A 27388-nucleotide genomic window follows, 5' to 3' on the forward strand; every position below is an offset into this window, starting at 1 on the left:
GTGCTCAGTTACTTATACATTAACTAACACCACAATGAGAGTTCAGTACTTGAAACCCTCAAACACTGTTCTGTCCTCCTTCAAATGAAAATTCAAATTTCAAAACCCTGAGTGGGATAAAAGCTAATGCTAGCTAAAGCTAGCTGTCACCATCTCTTCTCTCTATCATCTGCAAACTGGATTACCTCAGCTGAACCAAACTGGAGCAAAATACTTCAGAAAGGAAAACCATCGCCATTTATTTATTTATTTATGCGTGTACTGTAAAAAAAAAAAAAAAAATTTACAGTGGAAAAACGGTCAAACCATGACCGTAAACTTGGGTTCTATAACAGTGAAATACCATAAATACATATATCAGCCAAAATACTCTGACTATTCTGTATATTCTGTATGTTTATAGAACAGCTAATTTTCTTAATCATTTCTTAGTCAGCTGTTCTGATTTCATAATATCCAGTATGTTTTAAATATGCAAAAGTAAAGCTCCTTTCCCATTAACTCCTGACACCGTCTGTTTGATATTGGGCATGTCCCCACCCCCTTCACTAACAATTAGTGTGTAGTCATCCCTCACAGGCTACTTTCTCTTGGGTGTACAATTATACTGAAGGCTATAAGAGCAAATGACTATTTTTCAATCCTGCTTGTCATTACTACATGCTTGCTGGGTATTGCAGTGGCCATTCTTGCATTTTAAATAAATGCATTCTCTGGCACCTTTAATCATTTGCTTGATTTAATAAACGTGTTGTATTTAAGTGCAAGTGATATGATGGTCGTGTATCCGTAGATTAGGAGGTTTAAACTGTCGCGACTGAATCATGATTGACATGAGTAGAAAAAAGGTTTATGCGTCAGAAAATGCAGTTAAATTAGAACCTTCTCGAAAAACTAGCCATTCCCCTGGCTTTTGTTGGGCAGTACATAGTATGTATATGTATATGTATGTGTTGACTTGCTTGAGCACAGAGCTTTGCACATCCTGCTGTATAGCGTGGTCTCAGTCCATCTCATTTCAAACAGAGTCAACACATACATAGTCATCCTCAAGCACACAGCAGAAGCGTAAGTAATGGGGCTTTGATAACAACTCCCATGCCATGTAAACGCCACATCTCGTCCATCTCACTTATGGAAAACGCTTGGAGACCCTGGGACGCTATTGAGGCATTTAGTCTACCTTCAAAGAGTAAGTGAGAGCAGTCAGTCAAAGCTAGCAGGGACACGCCTAGGGTAAAGCTCTCTCTCAGAGCCACCTGCGATTCCGGGGGTGATGGGTTATTTAAGTGGCAGAAAAAGTAATGGAGGGAGAAGTAGAACTAGACGACAATGACAGTGTCTAGCTAGCGGTTTTGATAGAATTAAATGTCTTGATGTTTTTCACCAATTAAAGTATCATAGAATCAGATGAGTTAAGTTTATACTAATGCAACATTAACCAGTACACACTTCCTTTCATATTAGTACTGTACACTAACGCTGTCTAACAGATTTTACTACACCATATAGAACATCATATAGGCTGGTTTCTGATTGTTCTGAGATCTTGTTAAATACTTTCCCAGCATCTACAGCCTTCTTTCTGAAGGCCACAGAGAGCTTTTTGCTTCTTGCCATGATGACACCACTCACTTTAACAGTCGAGCAAACCAAACTAAAGCTACGTTCACACTGCAGGTAAAAGTTGCCCAAATCAGTGTGACCTTATTACGTCTCAGAATTTAGTATCTTCTTACCATTTTTTTTTGCTACTAAGGAACTTATTTAGAAGAAATTAACAAGCTGTTGTTAAAATAAAGGTGCTTTGAATGGTTCTTATAGGTTACGTTTACACAGCAGGTAAAAGTGAGCCAAATTATTGAAATATTGAAATTAGATAGCTATCCAATATGCAGCAATGCGTCTTAGTCTGAACAACTGAACGAATTAATTGATATAACTTTTACGGCAATCCGACTCGACATTTTTCATAAACAGGTTTTCAGTGGTGGGATAGCGAGGTAACAGACCTCATAAATATTTGGGCTGATGTCTTTGTTCAAACTAAATTTGAAGACATATTAAACAACATCCGCTTCATGTTGGACGTGGCACAGGAGGGCGCTGCTTCAGCGTTAAAGGAAACTAAAAGTTGCAGACCGCATCAGTGGTTGTGACTGAATAACTTAAAGCAAGACTATATGGCCAAAAGTATTGGGACACCTGCTCATTTATTGCTTCTTCTGAAATCGGAGAGTTTATCCTTGAGTTTATTCAGCTTTTGTTGGAGTTACTGTCTTTTCTGCCCATGAATGGCGTTCTGCTACATTTTGGAGCATTGCTGTGGCTATTTGAGTGCATTCAGCGAAAAGGGGAGGTTGCAGAGGTCAGGATATTGGATGATCGCCACCCCACCTTATCCCAAAAGTGCAGATGGAGAGCCATCCATCACTCCAGAGAACACTGTTCCACTGCTCCACAGCTTAATGCTGGGAGCTGGGAATTAATTCTGGAAAACTAAGAACCAAGAATTCTAGAGAGAACTGCTTACAGGATTGCTAGAAAAGGCAAATCAGGAAAATTAGTTTGACTGCAAATGACTTTTTGGAGGTTTTATTTTTTTTATATTTAAGATGTATTGAGAGCCTTATATCCCTTATAAATATGTGGTAAGTGGATGTATAATACACACATATATTAACTTGTTGAATGTCATTTGAAATCAACACTGTTACAACAGGTATATTCGCTGCTCATGTCGGCACTGGTAAAAGCTCTGTGTAGTGCTTTTAAACAGACAGCCATGAAACAAGGGCAAAGTAATAGTTATGATCCAGGGTGAAAAGAGATTTGTTACCACTGAGGGGAAAAATACGAGTGTGGCTGTGTGAGAGGAGCAAGTGCAAGTGTGTGTGTGAGTGTGTGTGTGTGTGTGTGTGTGTGAGCTCCACAGTCAGCTGCACTTGATGACAGCTAATTCACAATCTTACGGGGTGTGAGCAATGGCTCTGGGGCTTTGCGCGGCCTGCACAAATCACCGGCTAGGTGTTTCTCTTCAATCCGAGCAATCTCGTCAGAGATGAATCAAAGGCCCGTGACCACACGGCAAACAGATGCTAAACATGCGGGCCTGAGACAAATACGTATCATTACGTCTCCAAACACATTTCCATCTGCTGTGGCAGGGATTATTTAGTCGTTCCGTGGGCCTCCTGGGCCTTCTAAAAATCCAATTAAAGCTTTGGTGTGCAGGCTTGACATGTCTGCTAGTATGTCACATGCTACGAGATCACTGTTAGTCACACTGCCAGTTACATGAACTGCCATGGAATAGAAAAATGTTTAGAGCTAGCAGCAGTGCAAGGACTGATTTTAGACACCTTTACTTCTCAATGCCGCACATCTACTGCAGTGAATGGACATTCATTTCAGGGGAAGTGGTGCTCTTTTGCACTTGTGCGTCAGTTCAGGAGTGTTGGGCCAATTCACCTGCTGTGTGAACGTAGCTTAAGTGATGCAATAGATGAAACCCCTTTTGGTCCATGAAGAAGGAAGCGTTAAATTTGATAAATAACCCTTACATCAAAACGCTTTTTCACACTCCCACCTCTGGATTACAACCATGGTTCTTTATGGAAGCAAAAATGGTTCTTCTCTGCTCAAAGAACCATCTAAATCACCTTAATTGTTTTTTTAATAACAAAAAGTCCTTTTTAGGCTTGTTTTTCCCCCCCTGAAGGCAAAAAGGGTAAGAAGTCTTCCACATACAATAATTTGAGATGATCCAAAAACACTATCCTCCTCAGGAGGATAATAAGCCATTGTGTTTTTCTAATAGTTGTTGATTATGAACCTCATGCAGTAGGTTGTTATTGTACCAGTATGACAGAGATATAATCTGCATTACCGCAATCACAGTTGACACAGTTTGTCCACAGTGTCTGTTGCCAGTGTCTACTTTGCCAAGCTTGCTTCAGCTGCTCACGCAAAAAATAAAAGCCCCCTCGTTTTTACCTCCTGTATGCTTATTAATCTAAATGTCCTTTGGCACTGCCTCCCTAAATCCAAAACAACGGCAGGCCAATTAGATGGGCGTGACTAAAAGGCCATAGCAATGGTAATTGGAGTGATGCATCAAGGCCATAATGGCCACAGATGTTGGAGTCAGTTCACCTAATAGTGATGCATCCACACTTGCAGAAGGCGAGCGATGGGAACATCTGCCGCCACGACATTCGTCAGTTTTGTGGAAATTGTTTGGGCCGCAGATGACTGACACAAAACGGCTGCGGCTCCCAGAAGCCGTCCATCAGCCTGACATGCAGTCACGCGAGAGTCGTTTAGCAATCATCATCTCAATTCTCCAGCCACTGAGGGAGATGGGGAAGAGGCGGCAGAGTGGGCGTGGTGCTGGCAAGGAGGAAAAGTAAGGAACTCTATAAACACACACTCACGCACACACAAACACATATATACAGAGGTGGGCGGAGTGGTCTAAACCACTCTATAGTGGTACTCAATAGTGTCATTTTTCTTGGGTGTTCTACGCAGCGCCCTCTCAGTTTGTTCATGGACAATTCCCACCCATAGATTAGACCTGTCCTCTATCACATGATACTTCCAGACATGGGGAGGGTGCTTCCTTCTATCTTGAATCTGGAGTGCTGTGGTGGTACCAAGACTGAAACGTATGATCTCCCGATGGCTGGGCTACGCTAAAGCTGTGATGTCAAGTATATTTTTGTGTGAAAGAATAATCGAAAGGCTAAATGAGCTTGCGGCAGTGTGTTTACTCTTGGGCTCCCCCTAGAGCTGGGCAGTTTAATTCCCTTTAAATCTACTGCAGTAAATACAGCTCTACCTCATGGACAGCTTTACACATGCATTTCTGGACAAGCTGTGAGATACAGAAATGTCACTCAAAGTGAAAGGAGTATGTGGACTAATGCAGTACAGTAACATTACAGGATATGACTCTGGTTATGCAGCGTTGCATAATTTCACAAGCGGTCCTATGTAGCTCCACCAAGTTACATTCAGTGGAGATGCTATTTTAACATAAAAATGCTACATAATGTTGCTTAGAATAATTGTCTAGAGCAGAGTATATATAGCAATTTTATGTAATAGAGTTTTACAGCTTGTAAGTGGCACAACTGTCTAACTGCTTGATTATAAAGAGACGTGAGGTCAAATTTTTCAATCCTAGTAACACTACAGTGCTCCATGGTCTAGCAACATTATATAATAGTATATAATATTGCAGTGTTTTGGTTAACATTGCTTTGATGATTTGAATGCACTCAGCCACAGGAGAATTTGTAAGGTTGACGCTTGGCAATGGGAATGGTGACCTTAGGCTCACGTGGGTTAAACATCAAGTCCATAATGTGACAAAAGACCAGTGAGTTTTCAACTCTCTGTGTATACCCACGTTTGTCAGTGTGGTACAGAAGCGGTTTAGATGGCATGCTAGCCTACACTGCTGTTCAGAGGGAAATGTGCCCCCCTGGGAGGGTTTCTGGTGCCTCTCCAAAGGTCTGGTTGCTGCTGGTGTCTTTCAGGATCATTTTCAGTCGAGCACGCTGCATAGAACTGCGAGCTGGCAGCCATGAAAGCATACAGTACACGCCTACACAGCACATTAGCATTGGCCTTCTCGCTGGTTAGCATGTGTATGAGTGGGGTTGTGTGTATTTAGCCAGTGGTGGGAACCAAATACCCCAGGATGAGGAACACCTTCAGCTTGTTTGACACTGTGGGGACATTTGGCTGGTCCACATTAGTTTGTGGACTAAGGTTAGCATTGGGTTAGGTGTAGATATAGCATTGTTGGTTGCAGTAATACAGGTTTGAAGTCAATGGAGATGCCCCACAAATGATGTCAATACAAGTGCGTGTGTGTATGTATCCAGGGAGAGGCAGAGCGAGAGATGTGTCATGGAGTGTAAACAAAAAAGCAAGTTTCTATATTTAATGGATGTTTTGTTTTCAGCCATCTGTTCTGATAATGAATTACTGCAAGTTTGTGTATAAAGGAAAATGGCATACATTACATGGATGGTGTGGCATTTTTGCTGATTCTTTCAGTTAGGCTTTATTTAGATGAACCTCTGTAGCTTATTTACACATACTCAAAACTGAAAGTTACCTAAAGGCTGTTGGGTATGGAATTGTGTATGATTATAACTTGGGGGGTTATAGCTGCCCGTCCCCACTCATTGCTCCCTAGCAGCTCAACATGCACTATACATCCAAATGTTTGTCGACACCTCCTCTAGTGAATGCATTCAGCTACTTTAAGTGGCACCCATTGCTGATACAGCTATGCAAATACACACATGTATACAGCTTGTCTAGTCCCTGTAGAGACATATTACAAAAAGAATATGACTCTCTGGAGCATGAACCCATTGGCACCATCTGTAATGCCAGGCGTGGGCTAGAGAGGTACAAAGCCCCCCAGCATTGAGCTGTGTAGCAGTGGAACTGTGTTCACTAGAATTTTGTTTGGTACTTCTTTTAATACTTTTAGGATAAGCTGGGGATGAGGTGGGGTGATGATCATCCAACATCCTGATCTTCCTAACGACCTTGTCACTAATTTGCAACCAAATCCTAACAGCAATTCTCCAAAATCTAAGAAAGCCTTCCTGGGACAGTAGAGACAGTTACTTCATACTACAAAAGCAGGATTAACAACAGTTTTAATACTGATACTTTAATACTAATATTGATTTTGGAAGAAACAATGAAATGAGCAGGTGTCCCAATACTTTTGTCTATATATTTTGTGTAGTTTCAACATGCCCATGTTAATCTGATAACAGTGGGGGAAAATGGCTTGTGGGGGCAAATGGCTCGGCGGGCCCTAAAATACTGCTTAAATTGGTTATCACTAGAACCAGCCCTGATAAAAATCCTGATAAGTAATGAGCTTTTCAGAGCAAGATATGTAAGTGGAGTTTCCCCACACATATGAAAACAGTGCTGTGACTGGACGTTTTGTCTGTCACTCAAAGTGCCCCTTCCTGTTAAAGTGGGAGGTTCTAATATTTTCAAGCAATGAAAAACACCAGACATTTTGAAGATGGCTTGTGAGACTAGGGTTAAAAAGAGAGCCTTAAGTCTGTTCAAAACAAGGTACGTGTCTATACAACATCTGTTAATACACAATCAAAATAAAGCGTTAATTTATTGTAATTGTGTTGAATCATGTTCACATCATACTGTAGCATCAGCTCCGGCCTTCTGTAGTCCTGAGCTACGTGTGGCATTCAGTTCAAATCTCTCTTCAGAACAGCAGCTTGTGTTTATAACAGGTGAGTGTTTCAGTCAACGGAGTCGATCCGTCTCGGGCCTGTGAGGCATGAACTCCCTTCACTTACTATCTTTTGCCTTTAGTCTCCAGTGTCATTTGAAAAAGCCTGCATTACACCGGTCGCCTGAAGCACTACGCATTTCAATCCTGGCTGTGAGGCCCTGCTGGCAGAGCGCGGATGTTTTTGTAGCTCGAAAGTCAGAAAGGTGGAGAAACGGCGAATGCCAGGATGATTTCTGACGTTCTGCCCCAGCTGAGATGAGTGTGAGAACTTTGTTCCAGAGAATCCAATACAAGTGTACCAGCTAACGGTGATGCCAGTTTAGAAAGACTTCTAGTGTCCATATAAATGCTAAAAATGCAGAGCATGCTACTATCATATTCCACTGAACAATGCAAACATGACTAGCAGTAAGAGAAATGTTGGCTCAACACCAGTATTCCTAATTCCAAAATTATAAACTCTAGGTGTACTTCTTTTACCTTATTTAAGTTTCTTATGTATATAAATCACAGTACAACCGCCATGTAACCCATTTTAGGCTACCATACTGACAAAGTAGGACAAGGTATTTACTGGTAAACTGGGGCAGCTACTCAAGCCGTTTTAAGGAGGCTTATGAGTTGTTTTCATTATTTATTTGTCAGATTTATTTGTATTGCGCTTTTTACAACTGTTGTTGTCACAAAGCAGCTTTTTACAATCAGTAATTAGTAAAAGACAAGAAAAAAAAAACAAACATAAAAAGACATGAAAAATACCCCCAGTGAGCAAGCCAACGGCGACAGTGGCAAGGAGCTGGAGGAAGAAACATTTTTTCTGAAATAAATAACTTGCCTGGCTTCTTCAAATCCACAAACGCAGGATCAAATTCGTATTCAAATACATATGATTCCATTCAGTAGTTCATTGCAAGGTTTTGTAGAAGTATTTTTGAGCAACACCAGAACTGGTAGTTGGATTCAGATGGTCTAAGCTGGTTCTTGATGTTCAAGGTGGTTGAAAAGCTGGTCACCAAGGTAAAGATATACCTTATGCTGGTAGGCAAGCTGGTTGGGCTAACTGACCAGTGTAGCACATGTGTTTTCATTTGAGTTCTATCAGCATGACCAGCATGATCTGCTTAACCAAGCTGATTGACCAGTTTGGTCAAGCTGGTCATACTGATGAACTAGTCAGGCTGCTCAACCAGCTTGGCCATGCTGGTCGACAAGCTTGGTTATGCTGGTCAAGAAGCTTGGTCATGCTTCCCAGCCAGCTTAGTCATGCTGGTCGACAAGCTTGGACACGCTGATCATGTTGGCCAGCAAACTTATACTTACCACCTAATACTTTTACATTTACATTTATGGCATTTAGCAGATGCTCTTATCCAGAGTGACTTACAAAGTGCTTTGCTATTTACCCATTTACTTTTAATGATTACCCAGTTACCAGATGTCCTTTACCAGTTTAATTCCCTTCTCCATTACAAACACGGTTCTATAAATAATTAAAAGTGGTTCTTCTATGGCATCGCTAAGAGAACCATTTGAAGCATCTTTATTTTTAAGAAGTGTTCCTGACTAGCCTCAGTCTATAAATGCCTTGTTAAATGCCAGAGTGAGCTTATCCTGCTTGGCAAATCTTTGCACAGTGACGTCAGGGCAAAATTCATTTCATTAATATCAGGAATAGCTGCTGCGAGATTCATGATTTGGTTCAATAATGCCTATATTACTAACCTGACCCACATTTGGCAAATTGGGTTGGAATTAATGGGCCCACGCATACACACCACGGATTACAACCGGCATCAGCAAGAAAGGAAGAAATCAGATTTATGCGTCGCAATCAATTATGTCAACCAAAACATAACTCAGTATATTATATCAAACAACACAGCGATTCATTGGACAGTACAATAAAGACATTAAATAAATGACTCCGAATGTCTTGTATCTATTAAGGGCCTAATTGTTGCTGCTTGAGTACTATAATGTAATTATCATGCTTAATTACTTTACCTTACGCATCTCCTGTCTCTTGGCATGACTGGAGGAACTGAGCAATGTGTCAGAACTCCAGTCTTCTGCATGTATAGCAGTTATGCTGTATAAAATGCTATGAAAAGCTTTTGCCCTAAGCATTTAATCTCTTCAGTTTTTGTTTGTCACATTTAAATAAATTAAATGATCCTTTATTGAAGATACAGATTTATTCAAAACCAAAATCACAATGTAAAAAGGTCTGAAAACTGTCTAATAACTAATAACTAGTTGTGCCACCTTTGGGTGTGCTATTCTCTTATTTGTAAAATTGAATTCAGCTACGTTTGAGGGGTTTGGATCATGGACGGCCCGTTTAAGGTCTTGCCACAGCATCTCAATGTTACTGATGTCAGGACTTTGACATGGCCACTCCCAAACCTTAATTTTTGTTCCTTTTAAACCACTTAAAGGTGAATCCACTTGTGTGCTTTGGATCATTGTCCTGCTGCATAACCCAATTGCACTTGAGCTTTAGGTCACAAACTAAAGGGTGGATATTCTCAGTCAAGATTTTCTGCTAGAGAGCAGGATTCATGGTTCCATCAATTATGATAAGTCGTAATTTCACAGCCCTAGACCATCACACTACCAGCTCCAGCTTTGGTGGTAAAATTTGGAGTTACCTTTAAAAAGTTCCACCTTTGACTCATTAGTAAGAATATTTTCCCAACCTTTAATAATCTAGATGTTTTTTGGCAAATGTGAGTCTGCTATAATCTGCACCTTGCAACTCTACCACAGATGTTGTTTTTGCCAAGTGTCTTTCTTATTGTTGAATCATGTACATTGACTTTAACTTGTGTAAGTAAGGCCTGTAGTTCTTTAGATGTTTATCTGCCTTCTTTTCTGACCTCCTGAATGGGTCTTTGATACGCTCTTGGTAGGTTTGTGGTCGCCTGGCTACTCCTGAGAAGGTTCACCCTTATTTTTTTTTTCTCCATTTGTGCATAATAGCTCCTACCGCGGTTCACAGAAGTCTTAGAACATTAGCAATGGCAGAAAAGCTGCATGGTGTGTTGTCTTTATGCAATATTAAAATGAATTGGACTCTCTGACACATTTAAATATGACATAAACAATGAGAGAAGGGGGCAGATCTTTTTTTTTCCAGCACTGTATCCAGGGGTGTTTGTGTGTGTGTGTGTGTGTGTGTGTATGTGTGACTGAACCATCTAGACACCAGCGAGCATCGCTATTTCAGTCATAAATTGTCTCATGTTCTGAAGTATAATCTGGAAATTGTCCACTCCAAGGCACAAGAAATTTCCCTTGAGTGTCACGAAGCAAGCGCATGTGAAGATGAAGACAGTGCACACAAATATCCCGCTCACCAACGCATGCACACACATGCACACACACACACAGAAATAATGATAAACACAATTTCTGTGATCAATTATTAACAGCTGTAGGTGTTGGGGTGATTTATTTGCTACTTAGTATTACACCGCCCAAAGCAGGGCTGAGCGAGAGAGATTAGCAGACAGAAGAAAGAGAAAGAGAGAAACAGCAGCCAAAGAAATACAGACAAAAAGGCAACACAAGCACTTTTTCTGATTTAACCCGCAGTGCCCCGGCTTTTCCTGTTCCTGTGGTTGAAGATCAGGTCATGTGGCAATTACCAGAGCGTATTGCAGTAAGCCCCCTCCCAATTCCCCTGCAGCCCCCCCCCAAGTGCACTGTTCCAAAGCACTGAGAACCCGCTCCCACATGACATCATTAAAGTCAGACAAACACCCTAAAAACACCACTTCATGTTCCTCTCGCTCTCACTCCTTTCCCCAGCTTCTCCTTCTGCCCCCTCTCTTTCTGCCCAAGTCTGACGCTGTCGCCGCGAGCAACAGCTACACTGTGTTCGCAGTCGATACCCTCCGTCTTTATATAATAAATAAATATAAAAAGAAAAGAAAACTCTCATTGAGACTGTGTGGTCCTGCCACTTTTAAAGGGCCATACCCTACTATTTAAAACAAACAGGCACCGTTAACCTGCCACCAAGACTTAATAGATGTATGCAAATATGAGCTCTGTTCTGATGGGATGCCCTGTGTGTGATACCTCACGTAAAACGCAATTCAAGCTGAAACACTATTTCATATGAATGGGTGGGGCTAAACTGCTGTAGACTGTCTAGATGGATATAAAGTAAATAAATGCATTGCTTTCTGTGACAGTAAATTCTAATTGGCCAATTTTTATATGGATGGAGGAGTAAGTGGTATGGTTTGCAGAGGTAGTCAGAGACTTTGTGTTTGTGTTCAAAGGTTTAGGTCCTTTAAAACACAAAAAGCTGTTTAGGAGTTTAATAATTAACCCTTTAAAGTCAAGAGTTTATATATTATATATTATATTTTTTTACCTCTTCATCATGGGCTCATCATTTATTCATTAAAAAATGTTTTAATAATGATCTAAAATAGTTTTAAAAGTAATATCTAAATCATAACAATAATATATAATAATTAAATTAATCAATCAAATGAATTACATAGATAACCCTTAAAAACAAAAATGTTTTGTGGATCACCTGTGGATCACCTGTGCACTGCATGTACCAGAAAAATACATACAGATTTCTAAGGTTATAAAATGTTAATTAAATTTTAAAGGCAAGTTTAAGAAGTCAAACAGTTTTGTGTGCTATATCATTTAGTTTGTTAAAAAAAAACTGCTGTGTGCCATAAATTCCTGATGTATTAAATACACCTATTATTATTTTTCATTTTTATAATTGGTCAGAAGGCCAACCCCCCCCCCTTTTTTTTCCCCCTACCCAATTAGATTCTGCCAGCTCCCCCTAACACTAGCAATGCTCCTGACACTAGGAGGGTAAGGACTTACCACATGTCTCCTCCAATACATGTGAAGCAAGCCACCATCTTGCTATCTAACAGACGGCATCTGCCCAGCCGATAGTGCTCTCTCGGACTCTGGCCACTTGTGGCAAATCGGCATTGGCTTTCAAAAATGAAGGTGCTACAGAAGGTTCTTTTAAGTGATGCCATATAAGAACTTTGTCTTTTAAAGACAGAAGCGCCAAGCACTAAACAGGCAGCATCATGCTGTGCATCAGCAAAGTGTCTTATTGAATAATACTTACATTTCATACCTTAAATTTGTTTTTGTTATTTTTTGGACACATCTAAAACTCATCATTGTTATAAGCAGCATGGGTCAGTGTACAAGCAGACAGCGCTAACAAAGGCATAGCCCTGCTCGTTATCCAAAAGCTGACAATAGACATAGAAAACATCAAGGATGTCTATGAAATACAAGAATAGCAAACATATGAGGAACTGGAAAAGATGCACAATGAACAGCTCAGGAATGTGGGAGATAAATGGATGACTTCGCAAAGAGTGCAGTCATTTGCGTTTGTGTGTATGTATGTATGTATGTGTGTATGTATATATTTGGGTGTGTGGGTATGAATGTATGTATGTATGTGTGTGTGTGTGTATGTGTGTGTGTGTGTGTGTGTTAACAATTACACAAATGAGAAACAGGTGTGTATGTGATAATTAGTAGGATGCGCCGGCATAGATCTGATGCAGGAAATGGCCAATCAGGACCAGTGTATCAGTGTATGCATAATTCAACACATTAAAAATGTTTAGCACTTATAATGAATCCATATAAAAATGCATCCAAAATGAATTAATCACAAGTGCACTTAAAAATAAAGGTGCTTAAAATCTTTTTTGGTTTTATAAAGAACTGTATTTGTAAAGGAATTGTGTCACAAACCTTTAAAAGGTTTTGCAGAGGTAGATGTAAAGGTTGTTTACCAATTTAAATGCTTTGTATCATCAAATCTCTTGAACACAAATCTTTCTTTATACGTAGAACCAATAGATAGATCTTAAAAAAAAAAACCTTTGTAGCACCTTTATTTTTAAGAGGATAAAGGGCATTGTAGGGAGTCCTTTACTCAAGTCTAGCTTCAATATGTGTTTAAAGGAGCATTAATCGACATCCTGGGCCGGCTCTTTGTCTGTGTTTACACTGATTAGTATTATTCCACTTCAATGTCCTCTATCCCCATAACTTCTCCCCATCTCCTCAACACCCCGTTACTCCATCACACCAAACCCCAATTTCACCACCCACATTTTAGTCTGTAAAGCATTACTGTGGCCAAAAATATACATGACACAAAAACGTGCTAAACAAGAGTCAACATTGGAAGTGCTTTTCTAAAATGGAGATACTTGTTACATGTGAAGGGGATGAAGTTGGGCACAGAGTTGGTGATGCTACAGGTATATAACCGCTGTCTTAGTGACTTAACCTAGTGAGTGAAGTAGATAAATCTGCTGGATCACTTAGAAAGTTTTGGGTGAACCTCCTTCTTTAGAGAAATGTATGTAATACTGGTCAGCTGCAGCCCATGCTAACTAGCTAACACAGGTAGTGAATGACAATCTTATGGGAGCTCATTACAAAGAACTATCAGACAGGGAATATACTTGACAATTCTCACAGCAGCTAATCATTACTAACCATCACACCTCTCTGATATGAGAACTTGATGCCCATTCTGGCCAAACACCACCGCTACACCATGAAGAATATGTGGAGAACTTGGGTAGTATGATTAGATTTCAGATTTTAGAGCTGTGCTCTGTGATGATGGACAGGAATCTTGACCAATGCTCTATTAACCCGTTTTGCTAGGGCTTTTGTTTCACTTTTATTTCCCAGCCAAAGAGCATATAAAATGCCTGACCCATTCACACCACAAAAAGACTCTCTGATAGGCCGCAGTGTAACATGCTGGAGCCAAAATGCTCAGAAATGTATCTAAATCAACGAGCTGCCTTTTCCTAGGATTTTCATCAACTGGGATTTTCTCAGTTGAACAGTTTGAGAGAAGACTGTGGTGATGTGACAACTGTACTTCACTGCCCAATTCCCTCCAAAGTTAAGCATATCACAAAGGTGAGTGTGTCTTCTGCAGCCCTGTTGAGACAAATGAGTATACTGAGAATGCTCATTAAATGACGGATGCTGAGCTGCTCTGCCTTTACAAAGATATGTTTAAAGAATGAATAGGAGTTTGACAGGGGCCACTCGTCGGTGAAAGTGAAAGTAAATGGAGTGAGACTTCCCTCCACAGTGATTGTCTGGGATATCAATCAAATGTACTTGGCTGCAGATAGTTTCAAAGCATACTAAAGTATATAGAAAAAATCTCATGGCAAAGCATTGATATGCTGCTGTGTCAGTTCCACAACATCACCATCAATCAGCCCTGTATAAAGATGTACAATGCATCAGCAACTTTAAACCAGTTTCTACAGACCCAGTCTGAATTCTAAATAGCGTATCTATTGTGTCCTAGGTCCACTGTTTGCGCTAGCTTTTGAGCTCTCAGGAAGCGATTGAAAGAATGCACCACTTGCCGGTTGAGGATGTCGAAATCAGGCGTTCTTCATGTACAATAAGTACTACCATAGGTTTATTAGATCATTCTCACTTAAAACCTACACTCAGTGGCCATTTTTCTACCAAATCTGTGCTGTTTGATGTACAGTGCAGACTGTAGCCCATCTGTTGCTACACAATTTCTCAGCCAACCTCCATCAGTATAAAGAGATCACCACAGGGCCACTGCTGACCAGCTATTCGTTGGCTGGTGGACCATTCTGGTTGGTTGTGGGTACAAGTGTCTAAGGCAGAGTAGCATCGCCAAAAGGTTGAGAATAGTCCACCATCTGCATATATCCAGCCAACAGCGGTGCTGTGGTCAGAAAGTGCCCGTTGATAAAGGGCTAGAGGACATTATGCATGGAAAAAACACACTGTACATGGAAAAAAGTGTACCAATAAAATGCCTAATATTGTGCAAATCTATTGAGGCATGGACTGCAAAGACCTCCAAAGGCATCTTCTGGTATCTGGCACCAAGACATCCATCCAGAAAGGCTTACCTTTGCTCCACAGCACATCAATGATTATTGGGTCACTGGTTCACTGGTTGTTCCTCCCTGGACTACTTGTGTTACAACTAAGCACAGTTGTAACACAAGACCTACAGTTTTGGAGATGCTCATCCTCAGTTGTCCAGCCATCACTATTTAGCCCTTGTCAAAGTGGCTCAGATCCTTAGGCTTGACCATTTTTCCTACTTTCAACACATCACCTTCAAAAAGCAACTAATATGCAGTTCCCACCCGCTAATAGGTGCCGTTGTAACCAGATAATCAGTTTTAGACCATCAATCCATTTTCATGTGCATCTCGTGCAACAAAGCCAAACTAACCTGTTTGCTTCCATTATTAAGATGCAAGGGTTCAAGCTATCTACACATTCATTCAGAGTCGGTGGACTTTTTGTCCAGGCCCAGTCTCCCCAGGTGCATCTGTTACCTGAATCCAGGGCCATCTGTCGTTCTCGGCAGCCGTCCAGGCGTTCACCAGACCCTTCTTGTTGAGACGGGCAAAGTAGGGGTACCACTTCTGCAGGCCGAAGAGAGCACGGTGGGTGGAGGAGGCAGTGATTTGCTGGTTGGAGATGATGCCGCCTTCCATGCCAAGAGGACCGGAACATTCTGGTAAAGAGACAGAGACAAGCACATTTGAAGACATTCTGTGAGGTCAGTTCAAGGTTAACCCTCCTGCTGTCTCCATTTCATGTTAAGCAAAATGACTGGCCCATTATAAGTCCATAATAATACATAAATATCACCTGATGCTGTGATGGATCTTTTCATCATGTTTAAACGATAGTTTTTGCGTTTTGGGGATTTCAAAATTAGCAGTGCCGTGACTGCTCTGGTACCCATCAAGTGGTACTGGATCCTCTATTAGAGGCTGTACTTTTGGCATAAGTACTTAAAGCCTGACATGGCCAGGAAATCCTATCAGACCAATCTGTTTTTAGAATGAATATTCAATGTTCAATTCACCCCATTCATTTCTATGGGAATTCATTCCGCAATAGTCCTGAATCTCATAATTGGACCGAACAATCTGAAGTTCAGTACTGTATCAAGATCTCAAACTGCAGGACGAGGTATTCCTCTAAGAACAGTCTCCTCTTGAACTTATCCTGCCTCCAGCCTGAATCCACCTCCATCCACACCACAAACTCGTTGTACAGGCATGTTACGCATGCATATGAGGGTGTGGGAGAGGCAACCGTGTCCATCTGATGAACAGGCATGCACCTGAACCCAGTTTTATACCCTTACAGTAGTCTCACCTATTCATTTCTAATGGTCGATCATTTTTGACCAGGAACACCAAGGGAGTACAAATGTTAAACAAAACACCCAACATTTAATGAAAATGAGCTAACTTGTTAAAATGTTTTGTGTTCTGATGCCCTGTGTGGGTGGAGTCATTAGAGCTAATGATGATAATCAGACTTAACAAACTACATGTTTTGAAGAGGAAACTTGTAAATCAGGCCAACTGAACCAGAACAGAATAGAGGGGTTAAAGTCAATCTAGAGAACATACTGTGTTTTACTATTTAAACGCAATCATCCACTGATATGTAGTGAATGTCTGTGTATTTAAATGTGGTATTGATCAGACATTTGTCAGAACTGCTTGCTTCAGTGAGCTAAGAGTGAGAACAAATTAATATAATGATACCACACTTGCAGATAACTGATTCACAGAAACATATCATGAATGCAGTTTATTTAGTACACTGAGAAGAACGGTTTATGATAAATGTCAAGTGGTGGCACATTAATAAGATCTGTGCCATAAACACACAATTGCTGTCTTTTGTTTGTTTGTTTGGACAAGAACTGTCTTGATGTAACACCTTGCATTCATTTTGCAACCACCTTACACATCTGAATCATCATGTTCATCAAATTCAAAGCTCCTTCATTTTCAGTGTGGCATGCCTGTTCGGATGTGTTTGTAAGTGCCTTCAAGATTGGTGATTGGTGGTGGTGTATTCAGGTTAAGCAGTGCTAAGTACCAAAGGTGCTTCCTCCCAGTCACAACTGCTTCCCCACTTAGCCCGACTGTCCTCTTGCTTTCATCTTCTGAAATTCTGTATTTTCACCTCCACAGAGATTCCACCACATTGTTGAGGACAAGGATGTTCTTTCGTTGTGTAAATCCAATGCAGTGGTGGTGGGGGGGAAATCTGATTCGCAGATGCATCTCGACGTGGACAATTCTGAATCCATTATAAATATTAATTGATAACATAATGTTAATGGAATGGAAAAGTGCAGAAGTTCAGCACCTAGACTGTTTGTGGGGTGTACCAGTGTTGATTTTCTAAAGCTTCAACAAGGTTGTTGCTGCTGATGTGGGTAAATTGATATGTCCACACGCTAAACCTTGCCTCTACTTGGCCAGATACTACTTGGCCTTCCACAGATATTTCACTACGTTGTTGAGGGCAAGTATGTTCTTTCCATTGTTTACATTCAATGCAGTAGTGATGGTTGGAAAATCTGATTCTTAGATACATCTCGATGTGGACGTGGACGATTTTGACAATTCTGAATCCACTCAAAGGTTAACTGATAACGTAATGTGCTGAAGTTTAGTGCCCGGACTGTTGATTTTGTTAAGATCCAACATGTTTTTGTTAAGCTCCACAAAGCTAAACCGGGCAAACAGCTATGTCCACATGCTAAACCTTGTCTTTAAGCGATCACTCAAGTTTCCCACTGTATCTAGGCTACTAGGAAGTTTCAAACACATTTCCATGTTTTTCCAAAATCTTCCGTGTGGCTTGGCACAGTGCTTCCTTTTTTTTTATTAATGAGACATATAGAAAATAAATGGATTACTTATGTTACTTATACTTTGCTTTAAAAGTACCAAGTAGGTTCACAGAGTGAGAAAAAAGAAGCCCTGTATAGAAAAATAAAAATGCATCAAGATGCATTAATAATCGCCTTATCGTCGTATCCCAGCCCTTTTGAATTATAATCAAATCAAATCGTGCAATGACTGCTTTACTGTTCTCAATCTTTCACAAACCAGGAATATCAGATGATAACCCTCAATAAATATACAGCATATAGGGTGTGTTATACTTTATAGCTTTGGTTTGATTAAAATGAACCCTGGTGCGGTTGCTCGGTTAGTGCGGTTCATCAGAATAAGTGTGAACACTGCCTTTCGCACTCTGGTGCGCACCAAACAAGCGGGACGAGACCTGCCTGCCATACGCAGACCTCTATTTGAAGGCTTCCGTCATACTTCCGTCATAAGCCACCTTTTTCCCTTTTGGTTCGAACTGTAAAGCGAACCAGGGCTAAAATCAATGATCCACAACAGTTTAAGCAAAGTTGCTCTACGTCGTAGCTAGGATGGTTTTTTTAGGCTTGCCAGTAATGTGACTTAACGGCTACGTTCACATAGCAGGTACAGTGTTTTTTTACCAAATTAGAATTATTTTTTTGTCTGTTCACACAGTCTACATTATATCCAATTTCTTCAAACACGGCGTGGTTGTGATATGTGCCTTCTAATAAAGTTGGAACTGAGACATCACCCCAAATTATATTATATTATATTATAGGTCTGTTATTGGAAATCCTGCCACCAAAAACCTTCTTCACTGCTGTTGTCCCTTTTTCCTTCTCCTTAGCATGTATTTATGAGGAATTTCAAGATGAAATTTCCAATATGAAAGTGGCCCAAAGTGGCTCATATTTTGTACACTGCCAAACAGATAACACGTTTGTGTCACATATGGCGTTAAAGATTGAATTTGGGGCATTTTTACCTGCTGTGTGCCGTTGCCTGTGTTGCAGCTTGGATGCTTTCCTAGACCCGCTGTAGAAGTGACTCTGCACAACAGTTTAGATGTTCTCCATGGCTGCTGCCCAAGAGAATCCTCTTTCCCAGACCTGCCACCGAAGTGACTCTACATTGCGGCTCGGACGTTTTTCAAAGGTCTGCCACCACAGCTACTGTATGGCTGGGATGTTTCCTGAACTGGTGATGTTGACATTGTTGTTCTTTGTGGCTTTGAGACTTCCCAGGCTGTACAGGACTTTTTTCCCCCCTGCTCAACAGAATATATAGTATATGGGCTAGCTGAGTGACTTTATGCTTTAAGCTGGGGGTGGGGGACGTGTGTGTTGTGGCTGTTTTTGTTTTGTGGTGTTTGTGTTTATGTTGCTAATGAAAGGCCAAAAACTTCATGATATTTAATACTGTAAATGAGTGCATGTATCATCTTGGACAAGCAGCCTAACATGGTACATGCACTGTACTGTATGTCCAGACCAAGAACCCTTTAGGAGCTTTTAAGTGCCTTGAGGAAGCCAGATGGTGCTCTCAACACTGTCGTTAAAACAAAGACTCTGGAACTGCATTGGGATTAAAATAGCCAATACCAGATCCATTAGAATATGCATGGATTGACTCACTGCATCAGATCTGCATATCCCTAGTAATTATGCAATTACATTATGTCAAGATTTCTAAGGGTTAGCAACAAAACATATATAGGTTGTGAATCAGCAGACAAGATGAACTGCTTGATGAAACCTCGGCCTTCAGATCTGTTTTTTTTCCTCCTCATGTCCCAAGACGATTTAGACAGTTTAACTTCTCTTGTAAGCATTTACGCAAGTTCTTTCAATTAGCTTACAACCATCAGAATCAATACCACAAGGATTAACCTTCTATCCTTAGCCTGAATGTCCTTAGAAGAAGAGGATGCTTTCGGGTTCGGTTACGTGGCAGCCGTATCTGATATGGCATTCCGAACCGACCCTTGCTCTTTTGTCTGAAAAAGAAAAGGTTGGAGCTCTCAGGAAACCCTTCTTTGCGACCTTCGGCGTCCCCATAGAGGAACTATTTAAAGCTTAATTCAGTTAGGAGTGTTTTTGCTCAGCGGAGCGGTAATGGCGCCGCTGATACTTCCTCACAATATGTCTTTCAGAGGCTGTGTCAACAATGTCCTTGAGCGGCCGGGGTTTGTGGCGGCACGGGCCTGGTAAATGTTTGTAAAGTGGGAGTAGAAAGAGCAAGGATGTGTGCTCGATCATTGAGACAGAGGCAGTGACAGGCCTGGAGGGGTGAGCTGTCTGTATGGAGGGGTGTGGACTTGTTCTGTCTCTTTCGAGTACTCAGCAAATTTCCCAAAGTATCTCTTGTACAATTACAGCTTGGAACTAATGGCAAATTTACTGGTTAAAGATCATCTGATGAAGCTTTTGATACCACCAATCATAGACCATTGAGCCATTTGCTGGAACTTTGGAAATGAGCATCTAAAAAAGACTGAACAGTTATATTTGATATTTTTAATATACAAAGTAATAGAAAGTATAGCTTTCATCTAATATAAGGGGACACACTAAACACAGGAAAGCAGGAACCTGTAATCCAAAGTGGCATCTGACAATGATGGGGTTTTGTGTGCAGCTGTGGCCTGAAAGTTGGAAAAATGGGCTTGAGACCAGAAGGTTATTGGTTTGATCCCCTGTACAGAAGGAACAGCACTTTCTCCTCCCTCAACATTTACAGATGAGGTGCCCTTGAGCATCTGGCTGCTGAGGTGACTACTCACCACTTTGGTGGTGTGTGATCAATACTAGTAGTGTGTGTGTATGTTCACTGCCATGAATGGAGGTTAAATTCCATTGCACCTGCAATAAATACTATTGTGCCCTGCAATAGCCATGAAGTCAGTTATCAGATGGCTAGACTGGCTACTGACATCATGCTGACATAAGAGGGAGCAAGGTTAATTATGCTCTTTGGGACTATTGACCACAGATGGATGTGGCTTCACCAGGGATTAAATTGGCAATCTCCTGTAGATAGAGCCAGTGCTCACTCACTCACTCACTCACTCACTCACATACATCCCACAGTCTGAAGATTCTCCACAAGAGGACGCTTTAACTACTTAGAACAGTATTTGGTGTTTCACACCAGTGACACTGCATGAATTGGTCAAAAATGATCATAAAAATAGAATTATGATATGAAGGTTTTCTGCTGTTCAACACATATGTAGCTGTATGCAAAGGTTTGGATACCCCTATACAGATTAGATTATAAAATAAAAAAAATTAACATTTGCATCCTCTGCAGTAAATAAACGTAAAAATGCATTTTTCAAGCACATTTTAGAGTGTAGTTCCTGTTTTTCACTGAATTTGACATAACGAATACAAATAGTCCATGAATTTTATCCATGTCATAAAATGTATCCAAGCCAAATTACAAGTTATTTCCATTATATTAAATGAATGGAAATTTCTAAACTTAAATGTGATGAGTTTTTATGCCAAGTTTAAGTATAAATGAAGCCATTTGTCATAAAATGTTCACATAGTGCAAACAGCAGCTGATAGATAAACCGTGACACTAAACATCTGCACTAAAATAAAAATATATGCACAAAAGTATTGGGACACCAAATAAAAAAAAAGAGGTTATGCTGCTTTTGTTGGAGTAGTTGTCTATGCTGTCCTGGGGAGGCTTTCTACTAGATTTTGGAGTATTGCTGGGAAGGTTTGATTGCATTCAATGGCAAGAGCTAGTGAGCTAGTTAGTGACCTCATTTCGAACTCCCTAACCAATCCCAAAACTATTGGACGAAGCGCCATCATTCCAGAGAACACTGAGTTCCACTGCTCCACAGCCCAATGCTGGGGGGCTTTATACCCCTGGCATTAAGCATGGTGTCATGTTTATTTACTCCAGTAATTCATTCATTCATTAGAACGGGTGTCCACAAACATTTGGATAGATAGTGTATATGTATAATACCACAAGATTACTTAACATTTACTTAACATTTTAGCATGTTTTTGGCAGGATGGCCAATTGGAAGTCCATTGATTCACCCGTTTCACTACAGTTCTACAATACTTTCAATTGTATTGATCTGCTGATTTCACAGATTTCTGCTGCCCATCAGGATAAATATTTCATTCAGACTTAACTAATGAAACTGAACATGTGTCAGATAAGTTGCTGACTGTATGCAAAAAATGTTAATAAGCTTGTTTTATGCATGCACAGACCAGCAAAGGGTTTTTGGGCTCAAGCTTTTGTTAAATCATGATCAGGCCACAGAAACGGACTGTAATAATGGGCAAAGATCTAGTCTGCCCTAATGCCCTGCAGGTCATTGCCGTAATACAATTCTAACAAAGTCACAGAGATCAAGGCATGGAAAAATAACAAGGACCTGGGGAGACTGGCGACTAATGAACATGTGTTTTGACGCAGCACCAAGGAAACAGCAATGATGAGAAACCTGGGGAAGAGAGAGAAATAGCATGAAGTTGAAAGGTTTGACAGATGGCATTTAGGAGCATTGCCTGCTGCTACTACATGTGAATCATAGAGCCGGACAGAGATGTACAGCCAGTAGAAATTCATTTAGCAGAATACAGTTTTACGAGTGTACGTTTGATGATGACCATATCCATGTTGTTGCTTAATCTACAAATGAGACTACAGCTGAGAGGCGGGAGGAGTGTGGTTCATCTCATGATCGTACTGGAGTTGATTGTTAATTGGTGCACAGTGTTCTGATCTGATCAAATCACAGTTCTTAGTTAGAGAAGATCGTATCGGCATGTTCACACAAACACAAAAGAGGCTTCAAAAGATTGAGCAATACCATAGAAGAACTTAGAAGAACACTTTTGATTCCATAAAGAACCATGTTTGTAATAGAGATGTGTGAGTGTGAGGATCCGTTCTTCACCAATTTAAAGGCACTTCACACTCGCACTCATCTGTATTACAAAAATGGTTCTTTTTGGAACCAAAAGTGGTTCATCTGTGGCATTTCAAAGCTCAAAGAACCTTTTGAAGCACCATTATTTCTCTCAAACTAGGTTACCTTCTGGACTTGAATTAGTCGCCTCGAGGAATATGTAATCAACCACACGTCCAATATCTCCACTCAGATATGTATGACGGATGCATTTTGGTGGGGTATAAACTGCTCCATTAGTCCTGTACACAAGAAGGATCCGTCATATTTGCACCCCTAAACTGCAGCAAAAGCTTTAGTACACCTGGCCCTGAATGTTTACTGGGTGTTGAGAGGGAGATGAGATCTGACCAGATCTCAGGGAGGCTTAACATTCCATTAGAAAAGGTAAAACCAACATGACAGGTGGGGGACTTATCTCAGTAGGGTTCAGGTGGCCATTAATCTCAGAATCTTCCATCCATTGCCCATTACCAGTGGGGAGAAAAGTCATCATACTGCATCCTGCTACCTCTAATTCGAAGGGGAATCGGAAATGCTCTTGGGGGTTATGACACTGAGCATCTACATCCATTAGTATTTTTAGCATCTCCGATCTCGGCAACATGGGGAAAATCCTTTTGCCTCCGATCGTTTGGGGCAGCACGTAAGGCATTTGGTTGATATACATCTTCTATTCAATTTCTGGCCTGACATTTTCCCTGCTTTCCCCACACACGGCTGGAGCTGAATGCTAATATTTACCGAGGCGAGGCGTTCGAGTAGCTCACCGCAGATTCATCTCAATCGCTTGGCACTACTAGCAGGTTTCAGGCGTGTTTCTGTTTTGGCTCATCCCTTTTTATCCTTCAATCAAAAGTTGGATTTGTGAGGAATCAAAGCAAAGTAATGTCACGGGATAAACTTATGACACCTATATTCACGACGCACTCTCTGCAAGCTTTGTCTTTACAACGAATCCGTGGCTCCAGAGTTCAGCGATGTCAAAACAATATCCAAGATTGTTTTTTTTTTTTCTTTTTTCTTTTCAGTTCTCTAATCCCTCCACCACTCGCCCCCCTCCCCCTTCCCTCTGTACTGAATGTTAAATCTGAACATCAAAGAGATTAGTTTCCGAAGCGCCATGGAATCATTTTATGCCTGCATGCTTGTCTTTAAATACGCTCTATTAAGTTGAGTTTCTAAGTATAGTCCAGTGCGGAGACAGAGGCTAACATTATACACTTCAATGCTAACTCTAGTGGTTCCTCCGTGGCTAATCCAACACCACTTCTGCTGCCCTAAATACCTGCACTAGTGCAATTCTAGAGAGCTCATATTATGGATAACCAATTTTGTCGAGATGCAGAGATGTTCCGGATGTTGAATACTGTGACAGATATGGACATCATTAGATATATGAGGAAATAAAAAAAATCTGAGTGTTACTACATGGAAGAACTGGCAATTTAAAGGATAGAAAAGTATGGGGGGTATAGCATTAATAACGTATACCGCAATATTTCAAAAACAATGACGGAAACTCCAAATGAGGTCGGTATGCAAAATTATGACATGTCTGATGTGTCAGATTTGTGGTCTGTGTATCTAATACATGGCCAAATAAGTTAATTCCCCCTTTGCATTTAATCGGGCCATAGGGTGGGGGTGCAGTGGAAGCTCACTGATTGCTAAAGGCCCGCTTGCTAATTTCCCCAGTGGGAAAATCGCTGTAGCTGCAAGTTTAGCGAAATATTGGAGCCATTTTAAAAAAAAAGAGAGAGCAAGCAAACCTAGATGAACCAGTCTTTGACCAGATTTGAAGCTTAGTTAGCTGGAACATGGTACTGTGGTGTAAAGCCTGCTAACTGCTGACTTCTCTAAGCTTATCAGCCTAGCTATATGGCTTGACCAGTCGCTTGACTTCACTATCTCAGAGTACTAAAGTTTTTAGTAGTCAGAATTGCAGCTATACTGTGCTGTGTGCTACTCATCAGCTCTGTGGCCATGTTGGCTAAACTAACTTTAGCGCAGTGAGTGGAATATGCACTATATACACCAACCACAATGTATGTGTGTGTGGGGGGTCACTTGGTCAGAGTACTATTTTCTAAACGTTTCTAAGTGAGATTTTGGTCATCAAGACTTGAACATATTCTGTGTGGGCAGGATGTTCTCATGCTACCTAAGATAATGGCAACCAGTCTCTCTGTCGTGATTTACAGCAGTTTAACATTTGCAGTTGTAGTCAGACTGACGATATCGATTTTATTAATTGATCATGGCATGATTTGGAACTTTTTTCACTGAATTGGAGATACTATAAGCAAACGGAACTTTTCATTGACCCCTTAACACAGAAAGGCTTTTATCACACAATACAGCATGTTATTCCGTAACTACCGGCACTTCTGTACAAACTGGGGGGGCTATTCTTTGTTAATAGAAGTTGTAAGTGTAATAACCCTTTCGGCCCACTGGCGAGCCATTGGCTGTTTAAGACGTTAAACTGGAAATCTATATATGGATAAACGTATAGTCAGGCAATGCTGCCATACATGTAAATATGGACATAAAAGGTCTAAAAAATTGGCATGGTTGTTTTTTAAGCAGCCCATATACGGACACCAAGCTGGCAAAAACAGCTTGTTTTGAGAGAATTGTTTTTGTGATGTCATTAAAACCAACACAAAGATCCACCTTTTCAGCCTACACAACAATCTCGCTCTGATCATTCATGTTACAGTCAGAAGTGTGAATGAGGGACAATACGGGGCAATCAGAACTGAGATCAGGCTGTTATACAAACAGCCTGTTTAAATGGCCATGTAGAAATGAATGATGGATGCTTCATAAACCCACACAAACATACAAAAACAAAATAGAAATAATAAAATACCACACAAATGTGGGATATGGGCCTTTTAACAGTGGAGTGAAATTACTTAACATGGTCATGCTGTGGTTCTGAAATATTTTAAGCCCAAATAAAGCTCATAAATGGGCCTTTTGAACACCACTGTGATCGCAATCTCAAATAAGATTAGCGAGCCATGAGACTCAAGTCTTTTAGACAGGATTTATCCCAGTCAAAGCAAGGAGGCACTTAAGAGCCATGAGTGGACTTTGCTCTCTAAATCTGATTTATGTTCTCACTGGCGAGAGCTGAGACTCCCTCGGTGACTCTTCTCTCCACCTGTGACGATCTGGTGTTTTTTAGGTAGCCGCCTGCTAGCCACCCATCAAAGCGGCTGTGTGTGGTGATCTCAAGCTGACATTGACGCATACGTCGGCGGTCCAGACAGTGGCCATTCCTTAAGATAGAATTGCTACAGTTAAATCCATCTCCCAGCAGGTCTACAGGCTCGGTGATTTAGCATCGTCATCCAGCGCTGTGCCAGCCGGAATAGAGAGCTAAGGAGGAAGATCTTTACAGAAGGAAAAGGTGTGTAGGAACGAGCTATCACACTACCACAGTAGGTTTACAGCAAAGGGAAATCTGTCATTTCTTAAATTGAGAAGCAGTAAACAGTCTCTGTTGCTAATCAAACAATATTTACAGCAAATCCTAACTAGACCTATCCTAAGGTCTTTCACAAAAAAAATCACCAATGTGGCCTGTGCCTGTACTTTTTTCACAAGGTCTCAGAACTCCATTAGTAAATCAGACCGGAGGCATGTCATTAGCTGTAATTAGGAACTGTCAGCTAAATCATATTTCTAAGCTTTTATAAATTATTTGATTATTCAAACTTTGTACCAACACTGGGATCTGACAATGAAGGTAATCTGTGTCTGCAAAATGGGGTGGGCTATAAAAAGACAAGTATTTTCATCTTGAAATGTCTACAGCATGTTATTTAAAAATGGCTGTTCAGGGAAACTGTGGAGCTCAGGATGAGATCTGGACCCCCAGATGACTGCAAAGAACCTGGAAGTAAAATCCTAACCTTATCATTGAATCAACCCTAAATCCTAATCCTAATCCTAACCTTAAATCAACCCTTAATCCTAATCCTAACCTTGAATCAGTTATACTGACATTTGCCTTTTATCAGATCTTTTAATGAAGTGCAGCAGAATAATTTTCAAAGTAAAGACGAAGTATTAATATTATTTGTGCTCATTGTTAATATATTTTTTTTTGTAAAATCCAAAGCCTAATAAAGGGTTAAAATATTAACAGTACATTCTAAAACACTTATATTACAATGTTGGCAAGATTTGACAGGGGGTTCTTACCCCACACAGAAGGGCTCTTTTTTTGCCATACTAAATATCTTCTATTCAACCCTAACTATGTGCAGGGATATGTATCATCATCATCAGCATCATCATCATCAACATCAACCTTGAATCAAACCTAAATCATAATCATTACCCCTAATC

At 40.6% G+C, this 27388-nt stretch overlaps 1 protein-coding gene across 6 annotated transcripts in view; it reads right to left on the reverse strand.

Moving 5' to 3' along the window:
* edil3a (EGF-like repeats and discoidin I-like domains 3a) overlaps window positions 1-27388 on the reverse strand; it is a 243439-nt gene that overhangs the window by 67818 nt on the left and 148233 nt on the right. For all 6 annotated transcript variants that reach the window (XM_072664773.1, XM_072664772.1, XM_072664771.1 and 3 more), the window contains one exon: window positions 15706-15887. In XM_072664773.1, the coding sequence (XP_072520874.1) occupies window positions 15706-15887 (182 nt within the window). The remainder of the gene's footprint in view (window positions 1-15705; window positions 15888-27388) is intronic.

This window comes from Salminus brasiliensis, chromosome 20 (assembly GCF_030463535.1).
Source record: "Salminus brasiliensis chromosome 20, fSalBra1.hap2, whole genome shotgun sequence".
NCBI lineage: Eukaryota > Metazoa > Chordata > Actinopteri > Characiformes > Bryconidae > Salminus > Salminus brasiliensis.